The sequence below is a fragment of the Sinocyclocheilus rhinocerous genome, unplaced genomic scaffold (genome assembly GCF_001515625.1).
Source record: "Sinocyclocheilus rhinocerous isolate Xijiao unplaced genomic scaffold, SAMN03320098_v1.1 scaffold459, whole genome shotgun sequence".
NCBI lineage: Eukaryota > Metazoa > Chordata > Actinopteri > Cypriniformes > Cyprinidae > Sinocyclocheilus > Sinocyclocheilus rhinocerous.
In genome coordinates, this window is record NW_015666159.1 from 196695 (window position 1) to 214413 (window position 17719).

Sequence of the window (17719 nt, forward strand, 5' to 3'; positions counted from 1 at the left end):
TGGTTTTTGCAGATTAATTATGTACTGTATGTACAGTAAGGGTGATATTGGCAAACTTTCACCTGTAGTAAGTCAGTCTGGCCACTAGGAATGTACTACAACCTTTGGAACATAAAAAAAAAACTTTTGGTGAATTACAGTAATTGTTTTCTAAGAATAATTATGTACTGTGTGTACAGTAAGGGAGATATTGGAAAAATGTCACCTGCAGTAAGTCAGTCTGGTCACTAGGAATGTACTACAGCCTTTGGAACATGAAAAAAAAAACTTTGAGGAGATATCGGCAAAATCTCACTTGTAGTCAGTCTGGACACTAGGAATGTACTACAGCCTTTGGAACATGAAAAAAAAAACTTTTGGTGAATTTTACTACTTTTTTCTAAGAATTATTATGTACTGTATTTACAGTAAGAGAGATATTGGCAAACCTTCACCTGTAGTAAATCAGTCTGGCCACTAGGAATGTACTACAACCTTTGGAACATAAAAAAACCCTTGACTCTATAGAACAGTGGCACGCGAAAGCGAATGTCTGGCGAATATCGAACCTAAAACTAACTTTACCGCGCTATATAAAGCGGGTGCACATAAATGGTCCGCGGGTCCGCATGCGCGACCAAAATAAAAAATTCTGACAGCGTATTTGCGTGCAGACATGGTTGCCAGCTGTTAATTCACAATTACCATTTTAGATCGACAAACTGCACTGTAAAAGATTTCAATTCAAAAGCTTAAATCTAGGCTACCCGTAGCCGTTTTCAAAGCACAATGCAAAACTGTGACATTTCATTCACTGATGCTCTTCAATCAGTGCGCTAAACCCGGAAGCGCATACTTACTTGCCGGCAAGTCGCCAAAAGAAAAGCCTGCTGATTTTAAGGTTGAAAATGATGAAAATTCATATAAAAAAAGAAGTAAATATTAGCATTTTATTTTTAAGTTTACTATAAAATAATTGTATTTGTATTTAATACTCCCTTTTTATTTAAAAATAGAATTATCACACTTTATTATTTTGTTTATTATTTTATTTTGAAAAACTAACAAAATAAAGTGCAATAATATTATCACTATTATTCATTTTTTTTAATAGTTATATTTAATGGGTCACACTATGTGCAGTGTGAGGACCAAATCAAATCTCCATGTGCTCTTATGAGGACCCCTGTACATACATTTGTTGGAGGTCATTTTCAGCACACGATTATAAAACACCATGTATTTCAATAAGAATAAAATTCTCTGAAGAGTTCTGTTATTCGAGAAGCAAATTACAAACCATAAGACAAATACAGTAGATACAAATTAAATATTAAATAAACTTATTTTTCTAATACAGTTGGTTTAACATGTATACATTTATTTAACCTTTATTTAATCTTTTGTTGTTTGATTAACATTAATGAGACAGACAGGTAGCCTATTTAATTAGGCTGCTGTCCCTTTAAGACCGAATAGCTGGTTTTCACCCACCTGTTTACGTTCACTTAAGGCTTAAGCCATAACCGACTGTATTTACGTAAGATACTCCACACGATGGACATTTTGACAGCTGTGTGTGTATTTGACAACTAAGGCGCTGAGAACTGATCGCTGAACTGGGATCGCGCGGTCACCCATGTATAAACCTGCCCGATCTGCTTACTGTTGAGGACTTAGAAACAATTGAAATATATTTATCTGCACTTCTACCACTGGGAAAGAGAAAAAAAGGTCCTTGCAAAGAACATAGGATATTAAATTAGTGTTGAAGCAGTGAAACAGATCTCTATCTTATAGTTTTCAATGCCATCCTTTCAGCGTAGAACAGAATTTTTTGATCCCAAACAGATGGAGAGGAGATTTTTTTTACTAAGGCAAGGAGCGTGTAGTTCCCATGTAACATCAGTGCTGACTACCATGCCAGAGTTCCAGTGTAGAGTTTGCATTGGATGATGCCAGATAAGATGGTAGTGATTAAGCTTGTTGGCATGACCCTACGCCAACATATTGGCATCCCTTCCAGCACTGTAAGTTCTTTACCCATTCAAACCAGCATGCATTTTGAGCATCCATGCAGTTATATTCTCATGGTAGATGTAAAGGTAATGGAAACAACTTAACAACCAGCCCTCTGGTTGTAAAAATGAATCACATTAGTTTGGTGTTCATCTCTTTGCTGCTGGACAGTGATGATTGGCCCTCTATGTGGATTATTTTAAGAATTACCATCCTTCGTGAATCCCCTATTTATTTCCTGAAGGACTTGGAAAACATCTGCAGATTAAAACAGTTCCTTCCACTTTCCATTGAATGATTGTACTTGGGGAACTTGGGGAGACATCCAAAAAGTCCACTGCAGCTTATTAAGGGTGGCTTTTGAATACAAATACATGGAAAACATGAAGATAAGACTTTTGAACATTCAGGGCTTGATTAAAGTTGTTCTTGGTATGTCCTCAAAGTAAGATGAACATTTAAGCAGTGTGATACAAACATTATGGTCCAAGATTGCTAGGCATGGCTCAAAGAGAAGATGGTAAAAAGTAAAAAAACAAAAAAACAAACAACAAAAAAACAATCATATATATTTCACTTTACAATAATGTCTCATCAGTTACTTCACAAGCTAACAAACTAACAATGAACAATATGTAATAGCCTTTATTAATCTTTAATAATGTTAAAAAATTAGATTTTAAAAAACATTTTAGTTAATGTTAACTAAGTATTATTCATTGTCAGTTCATTTTAAATAATGTTAACCAACCTTATCGTGAAGTGTTACTTTATATTTTAAAATTTTTAATATTGCTACGTCATCCAGACACACCAGCTCTGCACACTAATCTTCAGTGTTTAGATAAGAAGGGACACAGTGTGCAGGACTCTAGTGCCGGTTTGCTTGGTGGGGTTATCCTCTGTGCCAAAATAGGCTATGTCTGAAGTTTTTCAGGGAAAGCAGGAATGCTTCACCTCTGGAATGAAAAAGCCCTCTCTTGCATACTGTACACCTGATTTCATTCCACTTCTGTAGAACCTGCTGGGATACTAGCTTCAAAGAGATCACCACTGAGGTTAAGCAGCAAGCTCTTAAGAAGTGTTGACAAGTGGAAAATTAAGAGTGTTTTTGTTATTACCTGCTGTTCAGTCTCGCTGTTTATTGCTGTGGTATGTGGTATGTTTGTCTGACATTCATTTATCTGGCATAATTTTCAATAATTTAACAGTCCAGACTCAATTATTCTGCAAAACATTATAAAGACCAGTTCAAAAGTGTCACCCAAGGCTGTTTCTATGGAGTTACTAGATGAAGAGAGACCAATCTGAATGGAGTCAGTATAATTCTCAATATAAATATATACATGATTCAGAAATGTGAAACCTCATGCACATTTACAAAATTAAGTGAACATTTCCACAAAATATAGCACATTATGATAAAGAGACACAAATAAGTGCTCTTGAAGTCATAGTGTTGAGCTAGGCTTGTTATGTTTAGTTGAATTAAAACAACAACAAAACACCAGGGTCCGAAATCAACTTTTCCATTAAAGGCCAGTATTTGTCCCCAGGGAATTTATTTTCAAGGCCATTTGGCATATGCACAATTTTTATAATTGGCTTTTTGTAATTATAACAAATCGTCTTTTATGTTGAATACTGAAATGTAACCATTTACTTCAATCAATCAGAATACTATAGCAATTTTTTTTTAAAAACATTTTTTTTTCAGCATCAACAAAGGTCATCTTTACACTGTAAAGGTGGAACAGTGCAGCAATTTACAGATCAATGCATAACAATTGCATAATATTTTATAATTTAAATAGCCTAAATAATGTATAAATTATATATATAAATTTTACATTTTAAAAAAGGAATTTATTAAAAAAGGAATTAAAAAGGAAATTTTTGCAGGGTGGGGCTGCAGTGAGCATGCACACTGAACCAAACAGCAGATTTCTTCATCACTGGTGTCACGAATCCGGTCTATAAACTTCTGTTCACTCACCACCAGAGGTCACCCGCTCTCCACATGGACTCTCACACTACACAGACTGTTACACATCACCCTGGACTACATTTCCCATGCGCCATTGCACTAATCACAAGCTCACCTGAAACCAATCACACACAGCTGCTACCAATAACACGCGCTATATAAATCAGAATCACAACACCATTCAACGCTGAGTATTATATGTGCATATCGCTAGTCAGTGATAGCTACGTTACGGAGCCATTTCGTTAGCCATTGTTTATTTTTTAGTCTTAGTCTAGTTTTGCCTTGCCTGTTTTCTGGTCCTTTGACTATTGCTCGTGTTTACAGATTACCCCTTTTGTCAAGCCCTCTGAATTACGTTCGCCGATCGATGACCCACGCCTGTTTGCTGTTTATTGACCCATGCCAGTTTGTGACCACACCTGTGAATAAAGCTCTGCATATGGATCCGCACGCTTCCTCTGTTCTCTCCGTAACAACTGGTGACCAATGGCCATTGCATTTATACACATAACAGAAATGTGTGTGATTGGTTACAATGCTCGACGCTGCAACAATACACTTAAAATTAAATCCTCAATGTAGGGTGAGCAGATTTAAAGGTCTCACTTTAATTGTGGCAGCCATAATAATTTTAGTGTGTTGTTGTTGTTGTTGTTGTTGTTGTTCCCCCTTTTCTAGAACTTGGGTGGCATTTTGTTCATTTTGGTGACATTTTTCCAGTCCTGCCATGCACAGAGAAAGTAGCTCCGGCTGTGGATAGCACTGAGTTGAAAGTTTGTTGTCACAACGAACAATTTTTAGGCCCTTGGGATCCATATACAGTATCTGTCGCATTATTTCAAACACTACAAACAGCGGGACATTCTAAAACACTTGATGTGAAAAATGATTAACAAAGAAAAACAATTGCTCTTCTACAAGAATGTGTCGTCATGCGAAAACTATGAATACTAGTGGCATGGCTGCTGAAATATTTTTTGTAGACCAATACGGATTTTAGATATAAAAGGCTAAAATAAATATGTATGAATACCCTGTTATATTAAGATCACTTTTTGACGAATTTTAACTTGTAAAAATCTTTGTGTCCTATCATCAGGTGAGGTACAGGACTCTTTGGACATTGGTCTGACTGAGGTTCCTCCGATAAGGAAGCCCACCAAAGACAGTCCATGGAAGGAGAGTGCTGTCCTTCAACACCGTCAGCAGCTGAAGACCAAGATGAAGTACAATAAAGTTGAGGACCCTAAAGCACCACATGCCAAACAGGTAGGTGATGCAAATCATAAGTAAAATCTATGAAATTGTTTTGATCTTCTCTCTGATGTGTTTTGAGTATCTTTGTGTGGAATTTCTCATTTGGAAGTGCAGAGATACAGTAAGTTTATATTTGCCTAAAGTGTATATTTTTTACTCATTGCATTCTAATATTATAAGCTGTATGTAAATTCTGAATCTGCCATAGTTGTTCCAAACCTGGACAAAACATGTTGTTCCCATTGACTTATGATTAATAATTGTATCTGGAGCTTATTTATCTTGGCTAAGGGCCTTGACCACAATACAGTGATCAAATCTGTTCAGTTTGTAGACTTCAAATGCACAGTAATGTGCAAAGCATTTTTTCAGGCTCAGTACACACATCATTTATTCTCAGGAGGGGAAGAAAAGCCATTTGAGAAATGAATGTTAAATATGACAACGTTATGGACATACCAATCTGACCACCATTTAAAAATACAAACCCATTTATTTATATATTTTAGAGCCAGTGTCAGCAGGAGCTTGACCAGGTCCTGGAAAGGATTGCAAAAATACCCTTCAGAGATAACAGGGGCCCCCTGGAGGACCTTTATTCCCTGCACATACCCAACTGTGACAAGAGGGGGCAGTACAACCTGAAACAGGTATTTAATTCCCTACTCAGCAGCAAGAAGTTCAAAGCAACAGACATTTTTGTAGATTTGCCATATGTGGGTAGACATTAAATACTTTTTGGATCGTTTACATGTTTCGCAGGGTGACTTCCTCTAATCCATCTAAACCTATTTTAATAAGAAATGTGGTAATTCTTTAATATTAAATAAAACTGTGCAGGCAGGCAGCTTTTAACACCTGATATAATTGAGACTACATGGAATATTTGTACCCCCTTTAAAATGAATTTATCATAATGGATCATTTACCATAACCTTGCAATGCCAGAGATTAGAAACAGAAAGAAAGTTGATGTGATAGTTCATCCCTCTCATTTCTCCCCATCTCCTTCTCCTCACATCTCATCTCTTATTTTCTTAATCTCTCTCTCTCGCTCTCTCTCTCGATCCTTTATTTATTTATTGCTTTAGTCTGAGGGATCTTAAAGCTTCTGACCCACCTTAACTGATGTTGCACCAAAGTTGATGCGTTTTATGTGGAGAACTTATCCTGCTTATCCAAAGAAATCATTGAAATGTATGCATTTACCAGAAACATTTATACAAAGTGATTTACAGTGCATTCAAGGCATCCATCTTATCAGCTCATGCATTCTATGGGAATCAAACCCATGATCTTGGCATCACTAATGCCATGTTTTACTTTTAACATCACAGGAATACAAACAAATAAATGCCTTAAAGGAATATTCTATACAAGTTCAAGTTCAATACAAGTTATAATCAATTTGTGGCCCAATATTTATTGCATAAAAATAAGGGAAAATATAAAAAAGGGGTTATTTTATTCCACTTATCATGGAAATGAATTGTGCCGATTCTTTTTAAAGAATTTACAAGTAGAAATGTTGAAAAGCTTATAATTTGAGCTTTGGTGACATTAAATTATCCTGTCAAAACCTTTATTAAAACTGTATTTCCTGAGCTGTAATTTGTTTTCTATTTTTAACAGTCGTTTTAGGGTTAATGCATTGTTTCAAAATTCATATTTCAAATCAAATTTCAAAATTCATATTATTTCACACAGAACAAGTAAGCAATTTTTCCACTCTAAAATCATGTTAATATGCATATTGTTTACTTTGATGTAAACAAAAAGGATGTTACACATCTTCATTATTTTCAGTATTCCCCATTCACTTCCATTGTAAGTGCTGTTTAAAAGAAAAGTATTTTTAAAAATGTTTTTGTGGTAACCAATATATGGCCACAAATGTGTCAATCAAATTTTAAACGCTAAATTTAGTTCTAAAAGCTCATTTGACTATTGTGTGTGTTTCAGTGTAAGATGTCAGTGAATGGACATCGTGGTGAGTGCTGGTGCGTGAATCCACACACAGGAAGACCCATCCCCACCTCTCCACTGATAAGGGGTGATCCCAACTGCAGCCAGTACCTTGAGGACATGGATCCCTCTGTGGACCCTATAAACTAACAATGTCCTAAACCTTCCTATCCCTTCCCATCTTGACCTTCAAGCCTACAAACCCACACACTTGCCCCTAAAGGAGTCAGTGTTTTACACTCTCTAAACAAGCTACCAATATACCTTGTGTGTTTATACATTTTTGCGCTTATAGATTTGAGATGGTTTGAAACAGTATTGTTACAGTTGAAGTACTGATATAACTGAACTGATAGTATTCATTCAATCCAAGCTAAGTGATGACATATGACCAGAGGACTGAGATTAGCATTAGCTCATACTACTAATTTTCTGTAGGAAAATAACTAGGATTGTAGGATTGTAAACTTACCTTTAACACTTTCACATACTTCGTATGTATACGTTTTATTTCTCTCATGATGTTACTGGTGCTATTTGTTTCAATACACTTCTTTTATAGGTTGCCTCTTCTCATATTGTGCAGGAAATGCTATAGTAATGATTCTTATTGGATAGGACAGTGTTCCTTTTGACAAACAGTGAAGCACTACATTGTACAGTAAGTCGTTGAGCTAGTGCCTTACCTTAAAAAATTTACAGAAATGAATTACATTGGGCTACTCTCACAGTTTGTACTAATGCAGTTGATGTTCTTTTTCCAATTGCATATAACCACTGACATCTGGTGGTCACACAAAGGAAGAGCAAACATAATTATAACGTTGCATAAAAAGTCAATGAAGATGTGTTAAATAGATTTAATAGAGATTTTCACTAACTATTTTAACTTAACATTGTGATTTACTTTGTGCAAATCTTACACACAGTTCAACCTTGCTGTTAGGTGTCATTGTCACTTGGTATTTTGGACCCAATGTTTTACATGTACACAAATAAAGAAGTATTTCAAGGTATTATTTGCAGTTTTTTTTTTTTTTTTTTCAAGTGACAAAAGTCATAGGTGTCTTTAAATCATTCATGAAGGCAGAACAAACACATTAACTAGAATTTATAAAATATAAAAAAAAAAAAACATGCTGCAAATGTAATTAGTGATGCACCAATTCAATATTTGAAATTACTCCTGTGAGTATGCTCTTCTCAAACTGTATCTGATGAAGCACAGTACACAGAAATAAATAAAAAGTTTATATTATTATATCTGAATATCTTTATATTCATATATTTATTAAATAAATGTTTTGTCTTTACAAAAGAGACAAAAATAAGAGTACATAAATTACATGGCAAATAAATATTGCACACAAGTATTTAGATGTGATACAAAGAATTTGATCATCCATATTACTTGATTTGGGCACATCTTAAATAAGCTATTAAATTAAGAAGAATAAGAATCTACACTAAACTTGTCTAACTGCTCTGCTTTGTATTTTTGTCTCATAATAGTGAGTCTAACTCTACCACATGGAGTGGTACCATTCAGAATCATTTCCATGTTACTCAAGAGTAACAAGAGGAATATTGTCCTTTAAAAATCTCACAACTTTGAGGATTATGGCTAAAATAGAAGAGTCAATCTGGTTTACAGGTGATGATGACAGTGGGCTTTCTACAATTCTGCAAACAGGCAACAATTCTGAACTGTTGTCAGGCTCTGATCTGATACGTAAGTCACACATGCAATGCAAATAATCTCATAAGCATGAAGCATATTTTTGATACCATTAGGTGGAAAATGTGGTTGCACCAAATTCAAGTCTGTGGGCCAACACATAGTAGTACAGTACCTTTGGTACTGTACTACTATGGCATTTTCATAATGCAAATAATCTCAATTTGCCTACTTTTTAAGAACATTGAATTTGCTTTTTTGAATCTACACTCCTGCAAACTAAAGGTCAGCATTTTGAGTGTTTGTGTTTTCCCTCTTTGGCCCCTTTGATGCCTTTGATGTAAATCAGTATTCAAATATTTGAGTAGAAAAAGGCACTGAGATTTCCATAAGAACCCAAGGACCCTGACCTGTTAAAGTTTGAAAAAAATAGAAAAGTGGCTGGTTGTTTTGTCACCATTGTGCATTCAAATGTTGAGTCTTTCTTATTCAGTAGTGATTTATATAAACTGCATGTTAATATATGTGTCTAAGCTTATTGAGATGTTGTGTTGTGCTTTGCTTTCTTTCATAGGGCTTTTGTTTGTTTGTTTTTACAGTGCATTAAAACAGTGGTTATTAGAATATAAATTTCAATATATCATTCAGGCTGGCAAAACAATGCGCCAAGACAATAAACTGTGCTGAAACCTTTGGAAAGGGTGGTACAAAACAACTGATAAACAGAGTGTGTGAAGACTATACAAGTACTATTCAGTGAATAAGTGCTGTGCCATGGACAAAAGCAAAGTCATATGAAACAGCCATATTAATATATGGGGATAGTTCACCCAAAATGCAAATTCTGCCATCATTTATTCACCTTGTCATTCCAAAATTGTATGCGTTTTTTTTTTTTTCTGTGGAAGACAAAAGAATACACAAAAGATCCAGTGTTTTAGACACAACTGACTTAAACTGTATGGACAAAACTGTTGGAAATCTTATTTTGTGTTCCACAGAAGAAGGAGTGTCATATGGGTAAAAAAAAAACAACAACATGAGAATGGGTAAATAACGACAGAATTTAAAATTTGTGGTAAACTGTTCCTTAAAGCTCATAAAACCGTTTAAGACGTCCATGATAAGATATAGTGGAAACTATTCCATGACTCTAGTACATTTCCCAAATGATACTTGATACATCCTACCAACCTTAATGACACGTGAAGATCAAAGAGGACAATTGCAGGATTCAATAACTGTTGCTTGTATTGAGTATATCCTCTGCTTAGCTTTAAAAGAGGCTGTTTTTTTTATATAATATGGATTTTCCACAAATAAAGGTCAGACTTCTTAAGATTAAGATTAGAAATGATTGGCAAATCACATAATATGGTAGATGAAAGTGGGTTTACATTGTCATTGTTACGCGACCAAATTTGAGTTGTCTCATTCGTTGTTGTTGCTGTTGCTTTCAAGATCTTTGCATTGGATGTTGCCTCCATTAAAGTCAGTGCCCGGCATCTGAACTCCATGCTTGTTTACACACCAGCAGATGCCTCGTTTGCGCCCCCTGGAGGGTTTACACTGTGACATAAAACCAAAAATAGACATCATAAAGTAAGCAATGTAACTTGACCCTGCCCTCAGCCAATAGCCATGTGTTTATAGGAAAGAAAACTTTCCGACAACTAAGCATGCCAGTAGCTGACATCTATAAACATGCTGAAGTGCAGAACTAACCTGTTTGCGCTTGAATAAGCCTTTCTTATCACAGTTAGGCAGGTACAGCGAACGAGCCATGATTCTTGAGTTGTCCTTCATCCTCTGGATAATTCCATCCAGCTTTCTTCGGCATGGACCCTGCAGTTAGCAGACATACCATTAACAGAACTTTCTGGAAAATGTGTTAGGCATTAATATAAACATTAAAATAACAGAAACAGCATGAAAACGTTAGTGTTTTTCACTAACATCAGATGAATGTTGATGAACAAACTTACAATGTCAGACTGATGTTTGTCCTTTCCGAAGAGCGGGTATTCAAAATTGCCCCTGATCCTGAGTTTAGCCTCCTGTCTCTTCTGATCCTTTCGCATGGCCTGAGCCTTCTTGCTGTTAATGTGGTCTCGTTGGAATAATGGAACTTTGGCCTGGGGAAGAAGATCCTCTGTTACCTCTGTAATGTGGGTGTCTTCATGTGACTCACGATCTGAGAAGAGGACAATAGTCGGATGCAATGGTATAACTGAGATCCATGTAACAAATACACCAGGGCTGTTTACACTGTCAAGACGCCTGTATTTCAATCAGAAAACAATCAAGACCATCAATTAAAGGCCACAATGGACTGGTTTGCTTCAAGTTGATTACAGTCACTTTGTCAATATCTATCCACAAGAAATACTTTTATCTTCCTGCACTGGTCTTACAGCATACACAGAGAATGTTGCTGCTCAGTTTATTGGAATACTGCTTGTAAAGAAGACTTAGCAAGACTAATGTTTAGCATCTGAGAGTCAGCCAATACTCTTGAGAAGAGACAACAGATCAACAGATTTCTGGTGCTTTTTAAGCTGTTGGCTTTCTCGAGACGTCATCTCATAATGAAAACGTTATTAGCGAAAATAACTCTGTCAAGCATATTTCATTTAACGTGCCTTCCTCACAATATAACCATGAACTTATTATAGAAACTATAGAAAAGTTATCCAAATTGGAAAATGTAAAAAGCAGGTATTTCTGAATACACAGTCTGTAAAAACCTATCATGGAAGTTTTGGAAGTTACATTTTCACTTGTCATAGAATCAAATCAAGCCTGACAAAAGCGGTCAAGAGTTTGAACTCAACCACCGGCTCTATTATTTTAATTGTAAGCAGAGATGCCAGATGCTATCTTCAATTTGCCTAGTCTATACCCTCATCCTCTCTCTCACACGTCACTGCATTTGCCCAGCTGTACAGTGAGTAATCAGATTCAAGGGCTTGACCCCTTCCTCGTCCCTTCTGTGTCTTCTGTGGAAAAGCTAAGCAGCCAGGGTCACAATGGATGAGCAAATCTCTCAAGCCATTTGCGATGACATCACTGACAAATCTGAGAAAGACCTCAGCAAAGCTTGGAAATCATTGAATAAATCAACATTGTGCTTCCGCTTCTTTCCTAATCTGTTGTTTTATCATCTGCCAAGCATTAGTTAACCGGATCTTTTATTTGAGGGATAATACTTTTTATTTTAGCGATGGGGCAAGTGCACTTCCAAGTCTCCTAATCTGGGGGTATTCTTCTGGGAATGCATGCTAATCTGAGATCTGTGCAGCCCTGGGAGAGGTGGTCATTCTTTCTCCCTGGTTTGTCTTCTAAATGTCTTCTGTTACATACTGTTAACATGCCTTTTATTACTAAAATCTCATTGTTATAGTACAAAGGTGGCACTAAACGAGTGCATTTACACAAAATGTTTAATGCAGAGCCTCGCAAATAACATGCAGGGGAAAAACGTTTTTTTTTACTTTCGTAATCAACAATATAATTTTTTTAATTCCAGACTTGTAAATTTATAAATATACCACATGAAATAAAAATGTGAAAGTGATTTTACTTTCATTTATTGAACCAAATCAACATCATCGTCCTTTTTGGCCAGAAGAACTATAGTACTTTTAAGTAGCATTGCATCTTTACCAGTGTTGGGAGTAACGCATTACAAAAGTAATAATATTACAGTAGTATATTACTTTTTGCTGTAACGCAGTAATATAACGCATTACTAATACAATTTGGGTAATATTATTACTCGTTACAATCTCAGTAACGCAAGTTACAACAACATATTTTAACTCAAAATTAAGTGTTTACACAGAATTTAGAGGCAGCATAGAGTCCCATCTGAGCATCTAAACTCATTTATGTAAACACTTTTTAATTTTTTTTTAGCTTTTTAACATTTTATTTATTATATTCAGAATGCTGCCTCATTCTTCTAGTTCGTTCTCTGTCAGAACCATTCTCAAGCCTCCCATTCTGGTCTAAATTTTTAACGACTTGCAAGATGAAGATTCAGAGTGAAATTGCTGCAGCAGCTGTTTTCAGTAAATGTGATGAGATCGCATAATCACAGTTTTAAGAGTGCTGACAGCTGAGTTAATCGCTGATTTTTATGGAGCTGAAAAGAAAGGCAGGGGAGGCTAAAGCCTGTGAAAGAGTGTGACAAAGAGAATGACAGAGAGATAGATCTGCGGGTGTGTGGGTGGGGGATTGCTGAAAAGGAATTTGATTTAAATACCAATTCTGTATTCAATAAGTGTAAAAACTCATCCAGATAAAATACATCCTACAAGATTTTCTGCTATGGATGTCCTGACCTAGATAATACAGCATAGATAGACAGATAGACAGACAGACGATAGATAGATAGATAGATAGAAAAATAGTTTCCCCTATATTCAATTATTTGAATTTGCATACAAATGACCTAGTGCATGTCAATAAAAATTACCTCTAGGCAGTGGTTTGTATAGTTTCTCGTTCATGCAAACTCCTTTGCCGTAAAGCAGAGCGTGCAGCGGCTTTTCCTCCCCGTTCCGAGGCAAGCAGCGCAGTCCCTGTCCACAAGTGCCCGTGTAGACTCCACACGCCTGCCCCTCGGTCAGTGCGCAGGTCAAGCAGCATCCGCAGCCGGGCTCCTTCACCACCTGACACTCCATCCGCACCGGAGGACACATGGACATCGCCTTCTGATCGCACGGCTCACAGGGCACGTACGAGGCAGAAAAGCCGGGTAGTCCCCATACAAATGTCATCAGAGTATACAAACTTAGCAGCATTGTACTGTAGAGAACCTATATACCACCAGCCTTGAATTAGTAGAACCGACGGTTTCTTTCGTTTGCGATGTCCGAGACCGAAGATGTAGCGTCCGGTTAAAGGAAGAAAGTGTAGGCTATCGGTGTTTAAAAATATAAATTATCAATCCTCTCACCACTTGGTAGAATAATCCAATGTTGCATAATACCTGAGATCTATAAATTAAAAGGCAATGCCCTGAGATGAAATGGGATCAGCGGAATTCGGGGGAAGAGCACAGACCTAAAAAAAAATACGTACACCTTCACCCCAAAAGGAAATCAATATGTGCCGGTTCTATTAGAGGCTCTGCAGCTTAACCAAGTGTTCACCCTCGAGAGCTGCTGTCAGTATGAAGCTCTGCTCATGTTAACCGCGGTGAAGGGAGGCGCACTACACTTCATTTAAAGGTACTGGTGGTTCTTGGGCGGATCCCCGAGTGATGCTGTGCATAAATGTAGCTTTCGGCGCAGGTTCAGATTAAGCGAAACGCTAGCAACAAAACTGTATGAGATAATTAGACTTATTTTAAATTAAAATAAAAAATAAATAAAATAAACATACATTTAAAGCCTATATAAAAGGTGTAAGATTTCTGGTTATCACTGGTTTTCTTAATTATCAGATTAAGTTTAAGCATGAAGTATTATATTATGTATTATATGGTTAACATTACCAAATTAAACTATTAATATTAGTTAGCTTACATGCTAACAAATCGATTAGCTTAGCTAATGCAGTCATCCGAGATCGCACCTGTTATCTGGTATTAAAAACGTTTGGTTTGTAGGGTTGCCAACCATCCCGTATTAGCCAGGACGTCCCGTATTTTGGGCCTAATTGATTTGTCCCGTGCATGACTTCTCTTGTCCCGTTTTTTGACTGCTAAGCTGATCTACCACTGACTGATACAACAGCAGCAGTACTGATCACTTGAGAATGATCACTGATACCTGTCATCATCCAATCACCCCATCATCCCCCTCACACAGTTAAGTAAATCAGAAATCGTGAACATAACTGTTCGAGGAAGGCTGCTTAATCCTCTGTCGGCTCGTCGCTCCCGCCTCACAGCAAACGGTGCTCGCGCTAACGCCCCCCCCAAGGTGATTGTCCCCTATTTTCATTTTCTAAAGTTGGCAACCCTAATTGTAAGCAGCCTATATATTTCTTTTTGTTCATAAATTAGCATAATATGGACAAACATTTAATATAAATATGTAAATATGAGTGATGAGAACTGTGTGAACTTTTGTTGAGTGTATGTTTTTTTGCTTTACCTCTTAAAGGTGGGGTATGTATTTTTACAAATAGGCTTTAGAAAACTGAGTCGGCCAAATACCAAAACAAACTTGTAGCCAATCAGCAGTAAGGGGCGTGTCTACTCATGGTGTGGAGGAGAAAGCGCTCAGTGCACCAGACAGACACTAGCCGAGCCGAGCGATGACAGAAGGATTTAACGTTAGATGGCGGATAAAAAACAAAAGAGGAAAACGTCTGCGGAACAAAAGAAGGCTTAAGGCAAGAAGTAGGACCCGTGTAAATATCGGATCAGCTTTCCAGCGCTGGAGAGAACTCAAGGAGCGGGAAGGCCTGCGATCGGATGCTGAGGTTGCTTTGTTTCTTCTCGATAGGTGAGTAACACTGTGTCTACACCGGACGCACCGCAACAGCTAAAGTCTGTCTACACTGGACGCGACAAAGCCACCGTTGAAAATCATTTGAAATTTGAGTCAATACGTCATAAATAGAATGCAGCAGCAGTTGTCTGTCAGGGATTTGTTGCGTTGCGACGCATCCAGTGTAGACTGCATCACTGATTATAATGGCTGCATCCGAAAACTGAAAAATGCTGCCTTCGGAGGATGGAAGACTTTCAAGGTAGGAAGGCATCAAGGCATGTCCGAATCCAAAGTTAGCTTCACTTCCTGTCTCATGAGATGCCTTCATCTGATCAATTTTTGAAGGCAGCATAGATGTATCCTTCGCTGCCTTTGATATCCCACAACCCTGTGCGTGTTCGTCCGAGGGGGAGTGGCTTGCTTTAGTCGATTATGGTAGAGCTCAGAAAAAAAAATGCCGTAGGAGAATGCGGTTGGAGGGCAGTTTTTATACAAATGTAAGTTTTATTTTCACTTTCGACAACTTTTGATTGCATTTCTACCGAAAAATTAGTGTTGTAGTTGCTAAATATTTGCTTGGTTATCGCCAAAGCGCTCTCTATTTATAGTTCAAATATCATTTCAAAAGGGTCATCTGAGGATACAGTCGCTTTCATAACGGCCCGGGCTGAAAATGAGGAGGCATTCACTGGCCATAAAAACAGTGCTGTGAACGGGTGGATGTAAGTTGTTGAATATAATTAAGAATTATTATATGCCAATGTTAATGTTGCATTATTGGTAGTCTAAATGCTTAAGCTTTTGCTGTATGATTTACCATTGTCCTATAGTGCAATGTACAGACGTGTAACTCAAAGCTTATATTATTTAATATTTCCTTTGTGAGTTAATAATGTGTAGCACGTGACCTACAATCTAAACATAAACCACTTTCTAATGCCTTGGACCAGATCAGAAGACTAGCCTACGTTCGCTCTTGAGCCAGCGTTGCAGCAAGACAAGGGAAATAATAACACAAGACAGGGTTATAGTTGAAAAGGTAAGTATTTTTCTTTTGTATTTCTTTGTTTTAATTTGTTTGCGTTGGGAAAAGACAAGAAAAAAAAACTAAATGACAGCTTCAGAAAAAGGGAAAAAAATTAACAAAAGAACCCCTTTTTAATTAAATTATAGAAATAAAGCAGTTTTTACTCAGATAACGACTCTTTGAGTGTTATTTAATTCTGTAGTTATTCTGTTAGTTCTTTACTTAGTTCTGGTACTCCTTATTTACTCAGATTAATTTCTAGCTTGGTTTGGTTTATAGCTATCTTTAAACAACCGTGTTCCTTTTTTCACAAAAATGGTACAACCAGTTAACACTTAAAACCCGAAGTACAGTTATATGACTCAATAACCTTTGTGTTCTCTTTTTCCAGAACAATTTCAATAAGCTTTAGTAACCTTGGTTACACCTGCATGCTTTACAGGGATAGGTTATCCATATGTTTTTAAACGTTTAATCTCACTGAATTTTCTCAAGAAAAGTGCTTCAGACAATTGGACTGGAGGGAAAAGTAACACCACAACAAGCACGGAAGAAGTGGGACAACTTAAAAAAGAAATATAAGGTATGTTTTATACATATTCTTGTTACATATTTTTACATGCATTCTACAGTTTATAAAAAAAATAAAAAATTCTGTAGGAGCTGAAAAACCCACCAACTGGTTCAGGGGTTGACAAGGGAGAGGATACAGCTGCATCATGGCCCTGGTTCACCCTAATGGATGAGGCTTTGGGTCAGAAGCATTCAGTTACTCCTCCAGTGCTGCTTGCCTCAATGTCCCAGGCCTCTTCCACCTGTGGTGAGCCGGGGCCTTCAAATGCCTCTCCCTTGCCCCTCAATGAAGACCGAGAGCCTGAACCAAGCAGACGAAGGGGTAAAAAGAGGAGCCTCATTGAAATGTTCAGGGAGGAAATGGCCAGAGAGGAAGCCAGGGAAGAAGCCAGACAAAAGGCTGCAGATGAGAGGGCCAACAGACTTCTCTATTTACTTGAGACTCTTGTTAAGAAAAACTAAATTGTATATATATTTTTATGTATTCAAGTTATGTATTTAAGTTATGTTAAAATAAGTTTGTTTACTTGTGTTAGTACTGCAGTGGTTTTGTTTTGGTATAAAAGTATAACAGTAAGTTGAGAGAATTTGGGAATAAATATACTGGTAACACTTTAGAATAATGGTCCGTTGTTAACAAGTAACTATGCAGGTAGTAATAGGTAGTACTACATTAACACTTAACTTAATACTATTAACTAATAGAGAAGCAAGATTAACTAAGCAGTAAGTAGTAGCAAATTTAGGACAAAAGTAGTTACTTATTAGATATTTGATAATTA

At 36.8% G+C, this 17719-nt stretch overlaps 2 protein-coding genes and 1 long non-coding RNA gene across 3 annotated transcripts in view; 2 read left to right on the top strand and 1 right to left on the bottom strand.

The window, feature by feature from the left end:
• Positions 1-8303, top strand: part of igfbp2a (insulin-like growth factor binding protein 2a) — a 26070-nt gene extending 17767 nt beyond the window's left edge. Inside the window, exons 2-4 of the mRNA XM_016542949.1 lie at positions 5088-5257; positions 5755-5895; positions 7208-8303. Coding sequence (XP_016398435.1) covers positions 5088-5257; positions 5755-5895; positions 7208-7360 — 464 coding nt within the window. The 3' untranslated portion in view covers positions 7361-8303. The remainder of the gene's footprint in view (positions 1-5087; positions 5258-5754; positions 5896-7207) is intronic.
• A 329-nt stretch (positions 8304-8632) lies between these two features.
• On the bottom strand, positions 8633-14202 carry LOC107731777 (insulin-like growth factor-binding protein 5). The gene is made up of 4 exons (XM_016542952.1): positions 13369-14202; positions 10874-11082; positions 10614-10733; positions 8633-10457 (listed from the first exon to the last, which is right to left on the bottom strand). Exons 1-4 carry the CDS (start codon positions 13694-13696, stop codon positions 10320-10322), a joined length of 795 nt encoding a protein of 264 aa, XP_016398438.1. The 5' UTR covers positions 13697-14202; the 3' UTR covers positions 8633-10319.
• Positions 14203-15774: 1572 nt separating this feature from the next.
• On the top strand, positions 15775-17345 carry LOC107731778 (uncharacterized). The gene is made up of 3 exons (XR_001638807.1): positions 15775-15834; positions 16860-16947; positions 17025-17345. It is a non-coding gene; the product is annotated as an uncharacterized LOC107731778 (long non-coding RNA).
• Positions 17346-17719: the final 374 nt, after the last annotated feature.

Excerpts from the sequence above, each read along its gene's own strand:
- LOC107731777 (XM_016542952.1), bottom strand. The coding sequence starts at position 13,696 with ATGCTGCTAAGTTTGTATACTCTGATGACATTTGTATGGGGACTACCC. Across the intron at positions 10,734-10,873 it reads ACAAACATCAGTCTGACATT|GGTCCATGCCGAAGAAAGCT; the intron begins GTAAGTTTGTTC and ends TGCTAACTGCAG. Across the intron at positions 10,458-10,613 it reads GCTTATTCAAGCGCAAACAG|TGTAAACCCTCCAGGGGGCG; the intron begins GTTAGTTCTGCA and ends TTTATGTCACAG.